The sequence below is a fragment of the Hermetia illucens genome, chromosome 3, assembly GCF_905115235.1.
Source record: "Hermetia illucens chromosome 3, iHerIll2.2.curated.20191125, whole genome shotgun sequence".
In the NCBI taxonomy this organism is placed as follows: domain Eukaryota; kingdom Metazoa; phylum Arthropoda; class Insecta; order Diptera; family Stratiomyidae; genus Hermetia; species Hermetia illucens.
Window position 1 is genome coordinate 117,724,680 of NC_051851.1, and position 11,228 is coordinate 117,735,907.

Below are 11,228 nucleotides of genomic sequence, written 5' to 3' on the forward strand. Positions count from 1 at the left end.
CTTAGGTCCAACCAGGTCAACTCTAAACTGGTATGGGAATGCCTTGAGAGACTGAATACACTCGGCTGGTCCAACAAGGTTTAGATACTTTGGGTTCCAGGCCATGCTGGGTTGGAAGGCAACGAGGCAGCGGACGAACTAGCCAAGAAGGGAGCAAGGACGCCTTTACACGGGCCAGAACCCTTCTGTGGAATCGGAAACGGTTTCATGACTATGAATCTAAGAAATGAAGAGGAACGGTTGAGGGAACTACAGTAGGCGGGCCTACCAGGGATGGAGCAGTCCAGGGTGCTTATTGGGGGATACCCCATACGCACAAAGGATTGCTTAAACCTCACCAAAAAGAACCTCCGAATCATAGTGGGAATTCTCACTGGTCATTGTCGGCTGAACTATCACCTAGGGAAGCTAGGGATATCTACGGACACTGCCTGCAGGTTTTGTGAAGAGGATGACGAAACCTCGACACACGTCCTGGAACAGTGTCCGGCACTTGTGCAAAGTAGGTCGAGGCATCTGGGAAAACACTTAATACCAGATGCAAAGCTGAAAGCTTTGGAAATAGGGAACATACTTAAGTTCCTAACGGTTATAGGCCTGCTTGAGATAGTATAATCAACAGGTACACTATAACCAGTAAAAGGGGCACAATAGTTCTTTAAGGTCGCGGTGCGGCTTTCTCTTAACAGAATAATAATAATAAACATTTAATTTTCAATTTGGCATGCGGATCAATCCAGCTTTTGGCGAGTGAAAACCGCCTCCATATCGCCGTCAGCATATTCTTAGGCTAAAATACAGTCGATGGTGCTTCAACGCTGTGGAACCACTGAAAAATTTTAATATGTAGTTATAACATCGAAGGCGAAGTCCGCATGCATCTAAGGGTTTTATCACGGAGCCCTCACCAATGTGACGCTCACATCAGGAATATTTTGTTCGGTCGGCTAAGTTACAGCAGCATCTGGTAGCAACTCCACACCAACTGTCGTTGTCGTTTAGAGCTGATAACGCTGTTCGAGTGTTGGAACAGATTCGAATGATGCGATTGCCCCATATTTGTCGAAAATGTTCTTCGGCTACCAACGAAATGGCATATGTCTCCGCTTGGAATATTTTTTTTTTACACTTTATTGGTTTTGATTACAAGAATTAGGTTGGTGGCGAACCTCTCGCAATAATAACTCTTAAGTCTAGTTTAACATCTCTCCTCCTGCCATTGCAATAAGCGTGTTATCAACAATTACATAGCTGTGGTAGTTAAATAACAGCTATTTTACAATATATTTATGGATTTATAAATTTATGATAGTTGTCAGATCTACTGCAGTTGAGTTGTCCAAAGCTTGTGTGATGGGGGATTTACGTTTGATGTTTCAGCATTGTAGCATCTGTAACTGTTGGTTTTACTGGTTAGGCCGTTGTTTCTGGTGAGGTAGGGTATTCCTTTTCAAGCTCAGCAAGGGTTTGTACTAATCGCATATTCCTTTTTGAGGGTCCGTCGATAGTCTTTATAAAGTTGATATAGGAGTGAAGCTCCAACGGATGAAGTTAGTACCAATAAAGTAGTTTCGATTTGATATAATGTTATATCTACCGGATTCATGATGGACGTATTGATGATTTCTCCCGCGTTAATTTGTTTTGTCTGAGATTGGCCCATTTTGCGGGTTTGTACTACTAAGCGGTGATTAATATTAAGCCAAATTAACCAACTGGAGTGGGTTTTAAGCGGCGCTATTTATGCGATATAAGAATGTTTTTGGTCGATTTATTTGGATGGTTTCGCAAGCTTTTTATGTAGTTTTTCCTGCATATTGTTCTTGGACACTGTTGCACACTGTATTGGTGTCACGTTGCATTATTATATTGTTAACGTAGCTAGGGACCCCAAGTATTGATCTAATTATCTTTGTTTGGATTCGCTCCCCAAAGCGGTATCCCATAAGACCAAGTTGGCTTCAGCAGCGTTTTATATAAAAGAATTTTTGTTTAGATCTTCTATTTAATGCCAATAAAGTTTGCTGGATGCAAGTTTGACTTGGTCCCTTTTCTTCTGGATATGGGTCTTCCAATTCAACTTCCTAACTAGATGTATTCCTAGGTACCTCACTGTTTTCACCTGCTATATTGATTTATTATTAATGCTAATTGTTCTGCAATTGTACTTCCTTGGGGTTGATTTGTTAGTAGAGTAATGCTGTATGGTCAGCAAAAGTTGTGGCTACGATGTGTTTACTAGTTAGTATATCGCCGGTTTATAAAAGATAAAGGACCGGTCCTAACAAGCTGCCCTGTGGTACGCCTGCTGTTATAGGGTGGTACCTACTGACACTATTTTTGTACTTCACTTTAAATCGTCTGTTTTCAATGTAGTTATAGAGAATCTGGTGGAAATTATTAGGAAGGCTTCAGGCTATTTTGTACTTCAGGCCTTGGTGCCACACCTTATCAAACGCTTGAGCTACGTCTAGGAATATACCAACACATATTTTTTTTTGTTCGAAGGCTTTTTTGATTTTGTTTGCTATCTTGTATATCTGCTCTATGGTGGAGTATTTCTCTCGAAATCCAAACTGGTATTCTGGAATAAGGTTTCTGCTTGTTATTATTGGCATTAGCTTATCTAGCAAGAACCTTTCGAAGATCTTGGAAGGGACTGGGAGGAGATTAATTGGTCTGTATCATTCCACTTTTGTTCTGTCTTTCCCTGGTTTCGGGAGAACTATTATCCTAGCGTCTTTCTAGTTTGCCTGATAGTAGCTATTTCTAGGATTCTGCTAAAGATATGTAATATAGTGATTCTCCGTTTTTGTGGCAGTTTTTTGGTTAATCTGCAGGGTATCAAGTCAATGCCCGCAAGTTTTGTTGGTGTTCACTTCTTGAAGCTTCCTGTTCAGAGAGGCAAAGGAGAATTTGAATTTCCTAACGTTATTTCTTATATTGTCTGTAGGTGGTAGTTCCAAGTTTCTGAGTTCTTTTATGTTTGGAGTGAAGGCTTCGACGAAATGCTAAGCAAAAGCTAGAATATGGTCGTCATTTTTCCGAGTGGTCGGATCAGTTTGTTATTTGGATTACCCGAGAACACTGCTGTTCCCGATCCGTCTTTCATGACTCACCCATCGCTAAAGACTATTAAGTGTGTAACAGCAAATGACTCGTGACAATTTATCGACCATTCTTCTCTTTGAATACGATGGAATATGTCTTTTCAAAGACAAATTTGGAAACCGTATGATCGTCAGGCATCAAAGTCACTTGATATTTGCCCTCACGATTGACCGCCTTTCCACGCGCCATTGGCGTATCAAGCCTGTATGCGTCGTTAGCTGCTTTCCGTTTCACCTCAAAATGAATGGGGCTAGATTTAGGATAGCTTTGAGTGCCACAGTTGTCGTAGCACCCATTGCTCCAATAATACTTAGGCAACCGTTCCTCTAAATCTGCGCCGACTGCTTTCTGCTGTCTGCAAAGTTCAGTCTCGGCTGTCAGACGATGCATGCATACCTCCAAATGGATTTTATTATGGATGTATACATTCAATGAATCCATTATGGTGAAAGTCCCAGGTCTTACCTCCAGCACCAGAACAGGATTTCTAGTATTGCTCCTAGTATGGTGCTAACGATCAAAGCTTGGAGTCGAAATTTACTTCCTAAATATTTGACTGTTTGTACCAACAGAATTTCCCTAATAAGGTAGGTAGCGTGAAGTTTCCCTACCTATCATTCCTATTGAACATTGATAGTCTGGTCTTCCTACCGTTCACCGTTAGTCCATTACGGAAGCGCCAACTGTGGATTACATGCACAGTTGCACTGAAGTAATGGACACTTATCAATAATTGTTAAGACTTGATCATCCGCAAATGCTTGTTTGGAGACCTTTGTATCTTCCAGAAGCCCTAGAATTTGCCAGGATCCATAACATAAATCTAAGTCATCCTGCCTCAATAGGCCAATAGTGTGTCCAACCATTATATGGATCTTTCTTCGCTTGAGCATGTGAAGGATCCAACCACATCCGGCCACAAAAAGCACCGAATGAATTAATTAGAGGCGCCGCGTCACAAATGGCAGCGAATGAGGCTTAATAAGAGGCGCCTTCGATGTGCATGAATACGCCTACGGCGTATTTTCGGACATCGTCTTCTCAATTTATGCCATGGTGTGTATGTAAATTTGCCTTTCTGGTCGGGATATTGCCTACAATGAAGTAGCCACCTAGGGATGTATGTACCTCTTATAAACAGATCTACTAGTTTTTCCAATCCTTTTAGAAGAAGAATACTAGAAACGGAGTTTGATTGATACTAATTATAACTATCACCTTCACATCACATCAGTTAATTGAAATGTCTGGCATATATACCGACTAAGGGCATCCATTCCCTCTATTGTTAAAGCAGGAAAAATGTCATCCGGACCCGAAGACTTGTATGTATGGAACGATTTAAATGCCCATTTCACTTCACTCACTACTTTTTTGCATGCCAGAGTCCAATATTTTGGTTGAGGACTGTATACATCTGTCGGCGATGAAGTGCATTTCAAGCAAATGGTTTATCGTTTCTTGTGTACCTTCCGTTCTGTAAATGTAGATAACCCAGCCTACTGGCTACGTTGGTTGGCAGGGATACGTTTCATATTTGAGATTGCTTCAAGAGAGTTGGTCTGCTCGTAAAAGCGTCTCCATAATGATCGTTTAGCCGACCTTATGCTCTTCTTAAAAACTTTTTGATGCTCTTTATAAAATATAGGAGGATGGGCCAATCGTTTGATGAACTATGTATTCATAATTACAAAATCATGAGTGTCCACCAAACCGACTATACGCTCACCCCCCTCATTGCGCGCTCCAAACCCCTTCCGCCTATGACAGCTGTTACCGCCTGTCTTTTCAGGCATCACGGAAACCCACCGAGATGGCAATGCCAACACCGTATTGAGTATGTAGACTACCAAAATCGAGAAGTTTATAGCCATTTTTACCGCTTTCGCATTCCCAGTCGCAGCTTTTGGCACCAAACCATCGGGTTTCTTGCAGAGCGCAGGTATCAATGCGCCTTTTTCGAAGGACCTTGCGAGACCGAGGGTCTTTCCAATTAGGTCGTCAACATTTGGCGTGCAGACACGTATTTGTCTTACTCGGACTAACTTACTTACGTCCTGATGTCATCCATGCGCCAAGAACCCTTGCCCATTTCTCGACAGGACGGAGCCCATCTTGCCCCATCGACTGAAGTGAGCGCCCTAACATTTTCCGAGGCTTGTGACTCAATCCGATCATCTTGTTTCCAACGTTATTGTATGCATTTTCTTGGTCAACCTGTCGCGGGACCTGTCACCAAGAGGGATCAGGTAGGATTTAGCATGGGGGAATAACTCTAACTATATTTATCTCTTTCCCTGATTGCAGCATTTTATTTTTGTTTTGCTGACGATAGTAGAAAGTACATTACCTCAAACCCTCCTCCTTTACTTGGGCTCGGGACCAGCATGCTATGTTAATAGCATATCACATTAAAGTATATTTCCTTTTCATGTTTTAGTCAATACATATAGATTTAATCACTGATTTCCGCCACCACGCTTGATTCCATGTGTATCGGATGTTGGCTTATCTACAGGCATACTGCTTTCTGTTAAGCCCCAACAAGTTGGGTTTACTTTTGACAGACCACAGAACTGACACATATGATTGCCATTTACCCGTTAGTGATGTATAGCGTGTCAACTACACGTACACGCCATCGCTCACAGTTACCAGGAATGTGTTCCGCTTCCTTCCGGTCTTCCCGAGACGACCGCACTTCTTCTCTACTGTTCGACGCGAAGTGCCCCTGGAGTGATCCTCTCGTTGACATCTTGAGAGAGAGGATTCCACTGCATGGTGTAGTCAGCAATGCAATTGTCGCGCCTCCTCAACGTGTGATTTATCCACTGCCACTTCCACTTTCCGATCATATCGCGTACGGATTACAGGTCTTTGCGCTGACCAAGTTTTTCATTTGATCAGTTTGGAGTTACAGTGGGGATCACTTTTCATGTGCTGTTCCCATAGAGCAACACACAAAAAAAAACTAACATGAACCAGGCTTAACTTGATCTTGGTGTTGAGATAACTGTATTTCCAGATTTTAAACAAATTGATTGACGCCCTCGATGCTCTACTCATTAATCCAGAAAAGGAGGGTGCGATGATTCGTTAAACTGAGAACCCTAATTTTGTTGGTGTTTATCCAGAACCATTGGCCAAGGTCTATAACCCCGGGAGAGAACAAACAGGTATTATCAGCGTAGTTTAGGTGTTGGAGGAGAGACATCATGTCCATTGAATTTCTCCAAATTCCTTGAGATTTTGCCTCGCTGTAGTGACATTTTGCGCTATCATATGTCACTCTGATAATAGCTATTAATTTCTTCGAAATGCTCCTCCTGCATAGAGCATGCCAGATATACTGCCTGTTCACGCTGTCGGAAACTTTCTGGAAATCCATGAAGAGTAGGTGAAGCGAACATCTAAACTTCCAAAATTATCCATAGGTTGTTGATGTGTGTGTTCAATGCAGGAAAATCCTTAGCGGAAACCAGTCCCCCAAAACGGAAGTAAAAGAGCTGTAGAAGCTTATTTAGTCATTCAGCAAAACGTAATGTTGCCAAATATTAACTTTGTCTCGATTTCTGTTGAAAAGTACTGAAAAGTATCCATTTAACTAAAAAAGTACTCAAAATGAGAAAAATTACTAGGCTAGTTATGGGCTTGAAATTTACCAGTGTCCTGGTAACTTTGGTACCAAAAAGATAACACTGCTAGGAACCCATGTCCCCGAGGAATAGTGTTTTTGTAAGCTGAGATAGAATATTCATCAAAATGCTCAACCCCTCGCTTCAATATGCTCATATGGTCGGAATTTAAATTTCCCTCTTTGTCTCGGCAGAATGAGTGTCGAGGTATTTTGGGCTTCATCCAGCTGACTTGTCAGTAAAACTTGATGTTGTTGCTTCCTGCACTTCACGAGTTTTTTCCTTACTCTAAGCAAAATAATGAACCAAATGACTCTTATCACAGGACATCGGTCTCATGAAATATTGAAACTAACTTCGAATTTTTATTTACAGTTCGCGGCGCATATATCGAGTTATTACAATCTACTTTGCGAAATAATGTGTTTCGATTTGAAACCAGAACTTCGAAGTGTCCTTAGGCGAGTATTTCTAAGGATTGGTCCAGTTTTTAGTATAACATGTGCCACATAGTTTTTCATTGTGTACATTCATCTGTAATCATAACAAACGTATGTATGTAAATGTATGACAAAGGACTAATAATAACAATAATATGAACAGAAAAGAAACATTTGAATAATAGAAAGTCGAATAAAAGTAGTATTTTGTTGAGAGGAGAAACGATCCATACCTGTAACCCGTAATTGTGAATTAAAAAATTCAAAACTGAAAAGAGGAACAATAACGTATGTAAAATTTGTAGTTATCACCTTTTAGATTTTTAACGAAAAAGAAAATAAATAAAAATAACACGAAAATAGTAGTATGAAGTCGATGTCGGTCAGAAGGAGTCGTGCTTAGTTTTACCTAGAATGGTTTACCAACAGCTGAAGGTATTATCTATAATTACACGTGCTTAACATTTTTCAAAAATATTTTTCAGACGGCGTAGTAATATCTTTAGCCACAGTAGAAAGAAAGTAAAAGAATGAAACACATTTTAAACTGTGACACGTTACTTTGTATGACAAATATACGCAATAATTCAATAAATAAATGTTCGATTAACCAATAAAGGAAACTGCGAATAACTAATGCGACCTAGCTGCTAAAACTGTATATGCAAACTACTCTTCTAGATGAGTTGAATGTAGATTTAATCCTGTATATTAAAAATATAATATTCACAAATTATGTGTAGAAATAGAGAATGAAGGCAAACTTGAAATTCATGTGAAAAAAGTCATTTTGAATATGTTATGTAGACAAAAACAAGAAAAAGTTATTCTCTAGACATTGTTTCGAATTTTTCTAGTTTCACTCATATACGTTTCCTTTTCATGTTGTTGTTTATTGAATATGCGCCTTTTCATAGGAAAAATGTGGTCAAATGCGTGCTAATGTGATTAGTTACTAACTTTTTCTGTCAGGTGAGCGGTAGTGAATAGAGTTACTGCTAGCGTAGTAGATTAGTTATTGAAATGTATTCAAATAAAAAAGACAGGTTCAGATGGGCTTATATTTCTCTGCATGGCATCCGCCGAAATGGCGCTGAATAGCTTCATTGAAACAAATTAAACTGAAACTTACTGTACATTAACATTAGTAATAATGAATGGCGCTGCAAAGCAGCAGAAGTTTGTACATGAAGCCTCTCATAACATTGCAATGCTGATGAATAAAAGCTTATCTTGGTAGACTTATATCTGACGATAGCGTTATCCTCAGCCGAAACTATTACTACACTAGATAGATAATACTTTCTGAAGATACATATACGAGTATATATGAACTGATAAAGTTGAGAATATTTTTAAATAGCTTTTTACGTTTGTGTGAAGAAATAAACCTGAAAAGTGAACGCTATTGGTATTATTTTAAATTTGACAAAACAAAATTCCATTAAAAAACACGAAAAAACTAAACAAAGTTTTTATGAATGTAACAAATTATTGTATTTATTGTAACTGAAAGCTAAGAATTTACAAAGAAACAACAAAAAATATTATAACGTTATGTATATAGTGGTAAGCTACGTACGGACAAATATCGCTGGAGGCTAATAACACAGAAAACAGGTGAGCCGTTGGATTAAAACCTAAACATGGAAAAAGTGCGGGCTCTGCCAAGTCAAAGGTATATTAACTCCCCATTTTATTTGTTTATATATACAATATTCATATACATATTTTTTCTTATTTTCTATTTCTGTTATAAATATATGACTTATTGCAAACATTTTCGTTTTTTTTTTATGCACACCGTATAGGTTTGAATTGCTTCAGATCTGATCATTTTGAGCACTCTGTAGTAAGCTTAAATCATTTCCAATATCTTTCTAAAGATTTCGTTTTGTAGTGAAATCTTAAACTTATAGAAGAACGAAAAGTAACTTAAAAAATCAACGTTTAGGATTGATTGCTGTCTATTTCGGCCTAGTCATGACCTAATAATTATAAACTGAATGTTGAAGCTTTATCATGTTGAACACTTGCAGTTCGATATGCAGCCCTCTACATGTACCATGTTCGACATCATCATTATTCCAAAAATTCCAATACATTTAGTTACTTTCAGATGCGTGAGTTAAGATGAATATATCTAAGGTTCAGTTAAAGCTGGATGGCGGGGAATTGGCGAATGTGGTTATTTAACTTGGATCGTAAATAAATACATACCGAAGTGACCATCGACAGCCGCTTGTTCATAACTGTGTTAATCAATTCAGAATAACAAGCCATCCTTCTGTGCTTCTCACATAATTACGTAAAATTCACGTGTTTTTCCTTAAATTCGTTGACTCACCTTGGCCGAACAGTTTGTATATCGAGGTAGCATTGTTTCTGACGAGGGTGGCACATAACTTGATATTGTCCGACGCATTACAGTACCAGAAACAATGCTATTTCAACACCAAGTCAAGCTGAGCCTGTTCCGTGCCAATATTTTCTCTGTGTTGCTAAATGAGGGCAGCGCATGAAAATGATTGTCACTGTTACTCAACAGCTCGAAACATGCATCAACTCATGCCTAAGTCGTTTCACTTGCGTGCTGTAGCTGGGACAACATCAAATGAAGAGTCGTATTGTGTACAGGCCAGATATTCGTGGACGTGTTGACTAAAAAACGGATATATATTGAAAAACAACAATTCCATTGTGGGTTATGCTTTAAAATGAACCCATTATTCCCGGATGGCCGACAATAGGCCTCCCAAAAGTTATATGGCGCAGAAAAGTCTCCGCTCGGTAACGAATTGTCATTAGCATGTATCTAGTTTCCACAGTAAGGTTCTAAGCAAACATTGTCTCGAAAGACATTTCAACAAGGCGCGTGGCCAAGCGCAAGTGACCACTCCCCATCTTTTCCATTGTTTCGCGATTACTACGTTTTTTACTTCCGGGATTCGGGGCTGGTAGCGCCACTAGCCATTTCTCATTTATTGCTTTCTTGCGTGAAGATATCTCTCCAGGATCATTCGGGGTCTCGATCGTCAGAAGTCATGAATTGAATACACTATCCTTTCCAGCGTGCCGTGAGATCGAACAGTGACAGCTCGAATTCTCCCATCATATCTACCGAACACGAGTTAGTTCCCAATTAGCCGGTGGAATATCTGGAATTGGAACCGTAGCCTGGAGTTCAGACAAACTTCGATTTGCGTTAATACTGTCATGGACGCTTCGAAAGCTGGCCCGATATTTGCCTCATTGAATTCGCATTTCAACTGCCGCTTCACAAATTTCACGGCTGCTTCTCTAGGCCCCAAAAGTGTGGCACAACGAACGTAAATTTCCTCGCGTCATACTTACCAGTTCCATTTCTTGATCTATCTGTTTCTTTTCCTCCTAGGAAATTGGTTTCATGTTTACTATAAATATCGGGGCACAACCATTGCCTTACGATAAACCATTTATCAAAAATGTTTCGGTTGCCAAGTCACTTACCAACGCTATGTATACAGCCTTCGTGACATTGCATATAAACGCAACCGCACCCTTTCGAAAAATGGTAGATTTGGAGAAATTATCACAAGTAAAGTAAATTACCCTTAAATTGATAACTTTGCCTGCTGGCACTTTACACAAGTAATGCATTGATGCAGCACGTCCTATATTTTTTTCTGGTCATTCAGAATTCAGTATGGCATCCTCGGATTGTAGAATTATTTCCATTCCATGTATGTACTTCTCGGATAATGAAACGGGTGACGTGATGGTTGGATATATTAGCATTTCGTAACTGCACTCCAACTCTGGGTAGCCCTTGGCGGTCGATGAATGGATACTTCTCCTTAAATGGTCGACCCTTCGTTATGTGTTATAGTCGGTAGTAAACGAAAGATCTTGAGCCGACTCTATTCGAATTCGGCTGGTGAAACAGGTCCTTTGAGTCCCTTGAAGCAGATGCCAGAGTTCATATGAGTCGATCTACCTACTTCCTTTAGTCCTCCAGACGGTGCCTATCCGCTAGCCATGGCGGTCGCTGCCAACAAAGAGA

The 11,228-nt window shown here is 39.8% G+C and overlaps 1 protein-coding gene across 1 annotated transcript in view; it reads left to right on the forward strand.

Annotated features, from left to right (window-relative positions):
• Window positions 1-8,964, forward strand: part of LOC119651782 (brefeldin A-inhibited guanine nucleotide-exchange protein 1) — a 33,022-nt gene extending 24,058 nt beyond the window's left edge. Inside the window, exon 5 of the mRNA XM_038055537.1 lies at window positions 7,122-8,964. Coding sequence (XP_037911465.1) covers window positions 7,122-7,259 — 138 coding nt within the window. The 3' untranslated portion in view covers window positions 7,260-8,964. The remainder of the gene's footprint in view (window positions 1-7,121) is intronic.
• The last annotated feature ends 2,264 nt before the right edge of the window (window positions 8,965-11,228 follow it).